Below are 2,332 nucleotides of genomic sequence, written 5' to 3' on the forward strand. Positions count from 1 at the left end.
AACTCCTGAGCTCAAACAATCCGCCCGCCTCGGCCTCTCAAGAGTGCTAGGATTACAGGCGTGAGCCACCGCGCCCGGCCTATGCTTATCTTCTTATCTTGAACATCTCCTTCATTTTTATTGGTAAACATTGCTGATCTTAGCCCCTTAATTATGTTACATGCTGGAATTCTAGAGCCAAAGTCTATCCCTAGCAAATGACCTTAAAATAATAACTTCCACTCTTAGATTTGTGTTATCATTTCTGTTCTCATTTTGTCTACCTTCTTTAACTATCTTGTATGTATTTTTCTAAGCCACCTAAAATTAAATGTTTGGTTAAATGAATTACTAATAAATTCATAATCAATGCTATATGATCTGTCCTATATTTTTTCATGTTTCTATCCAATCATTCTTCCATACTGTCAAAGGCATATCTCATTAGAAATTATATTCTGGGATTACTTTGATGCTTACCTTTTCAGCTACCTCTCGCACAGACTGAACACTTGTTCCATACAGATGATTGTTATACTGGCCAGCTTCAATGAATTTATGTTCCTGGATATCTTTTTCCATCTGCTCTCTTGAAGTCACAAAATGATAATCTCTTCCATCTACCTCATAATCTCGTTTTGGTCTAGTTGTATCTTTAATAGAAAAGAACTTGGGGAAGTGTTATAATATAAAAAAACACAAGAGATCCATTTCTACTTATTGTTTTGTAACGTTCAACACAACAGATTAATTTAAATCTGAGAAAGGACAATAAATGGAGGATGGAAGAGTAATTAATAAAATAACTAAGTATAAACTATTAATCAAGGTTGTATTTACTTTTCTCACATGTGATGACAGGAAATGTTAAGAATAATAATTAAGAGTTTTTGTTTGGTTACTTACGAGGAACACAGGATCCAAATTTGTCAGGAAATTCTGAGATCAAATCATCATTTATCCTGTCTTTCATAGGTCCTAATATGATCACTGGTCGAGTATAATTAACTATAAAGAAAAACTACATGTTAAAAGGAGTAAACAACAAATATCAAGGTATTTCATTACACTTAGAGAATAAAAATATCCTTAATTGTTATGAAGAATTTTTTTTCTTTTTTCTCCAACCTACTCTACCATCATCCAAAGATGTCCAAGTTGCAATTTCATAAACCTTTACTAAAATCTTAAACTTGACTCCATCTTCTGCTAAAAATCACACAATTGATAATTCAACCAAGTTAAATTTAGCATTTTAGCAGATAATGTTTCTTTACATTGCTAACACCATATCATTACAAATGAGAGAGCCAAGTACAGTGTTTTACTGATGGTTTTTGAAGTACAAATTGAAAGGAAGCAGAATAAAGAAGGGCAGAGAAGAAACTGGGTGTAGGAAGTAATATAATCACAGTAATGATCTGGAAAGATAATTTTTTTTTTTTTGGTAGAGATGATGCTTTGCTACATTGTCCAGGCTGGTCTCAAGTGATCCTCCCATCTTGGCCTCCCAAAGTGCTGGGAGTACATGTATGAGCCACTGCGTCAAACTAGAAAGACGATCTAACACAAGTGTATACACTGGGTTGTAAGGGATCATGCTGGAAGAAGGGAGAATGGCAGTGAGAATCAGAACACTGTGGTAGGAGGAATGAAAACAAGATCATAAATAAGAAGATTTGATAGAAATATTAATAGAATAAACAGAACCCAGAACTTCCTGGATAAGGAGGATGAGGAACAGAGATAGGTCAAAGATGCTTCCAAGAGTTTTCAAAAAAGGTTATTGGAAGGACAGTGATACTAACATGAACAATGGAAAAAAGCTGCTTAGGAAATAAAATACCAATACAGAATAGCCAATATAAAATGGCTAGATTCTAATATACTGTGGGCTAAATCATGTTTCATAAAATACATATAGTAAATTTCTACATATATACATATAGTAAAAAATATACAGTAAATTTATAATATAGCATTTTTTTGAGGTATCAGTTAGACCTTTATGTTCCGAATTAAGTGATATATTCTTTTAGAAGATTATAAAACATCAACAGGCTTTACAAACCTTCTTGTTGATTCACTGGTTCATAAGATAAGACATATTCTTCTTGACCACCTATTAGAAAGTTAAAGCACAGATGAGAAAATCTGTATAACTACTGCTTATCTAATTTTTCATACATAACATATATTACTAGAACTTTGCCATATAAATGGCAGAGATATAGAAAAAAGTACTTTAAATTATTTGTGGCAAGACTTAGTAAAATAACAAAGTGGCAAATTATAAAGTCACAGGATAAATTTGGTAAGTGCAAAATAAAATATAAATGGGCTAAATAACTAT

At 32.4% G+C, this 2,332-nt stretch overlaps 1 protein-coding gene across 7 annotated transcripts in view; it reads right to left on the bottom strand.

The window, feature by feature from the left end:
* The window catches only part of DLG1 (discs, large homolog 1 (Drosophila)), a 277,439-nt gene that overhangs the window by 27,951 nt on the left and 247,156 nt on the right, over window positions 1-2,332 (bottom strand). For all 7 annotated transcript variants that reach the window (XM_012641549.1, XM_012641583.1, XM_012641575.1 and 4 more), the window contains 3 exons: window positions 2,051-2,101; window positions 886-987; window positions 460-632 (listed from right to left, as the gene is read on the bottom strand). In XM_012641549.1, the coding sequence (XP_012497003.1) occupies window positions 460-632; window positions 886-987; window positions 2,051-2,101 (326 nt within the window). The remainder of the gene's footprint in view (window positions 1-459; window positions 633-885; window positions 988-2,050; window positions 2,102-2,332) is intronic.

Source organism: Propithecus coquereli, unplaced genomic scaffold, assembly GCF_000956105.1.
Source record: "Propithecus coquereli isolate 6110/MARCELLA unplaced genomic scaffold, Pcoq_1.0 Scaffold10, whole genome shotgun sequence".
In the NCBI taxonomy this organism is placed as follows: Eukaryota; Metazoa; Chordata; class Mammalia; order Primates; family Indriidae; genus Propithecus; species Propithecus coquereli.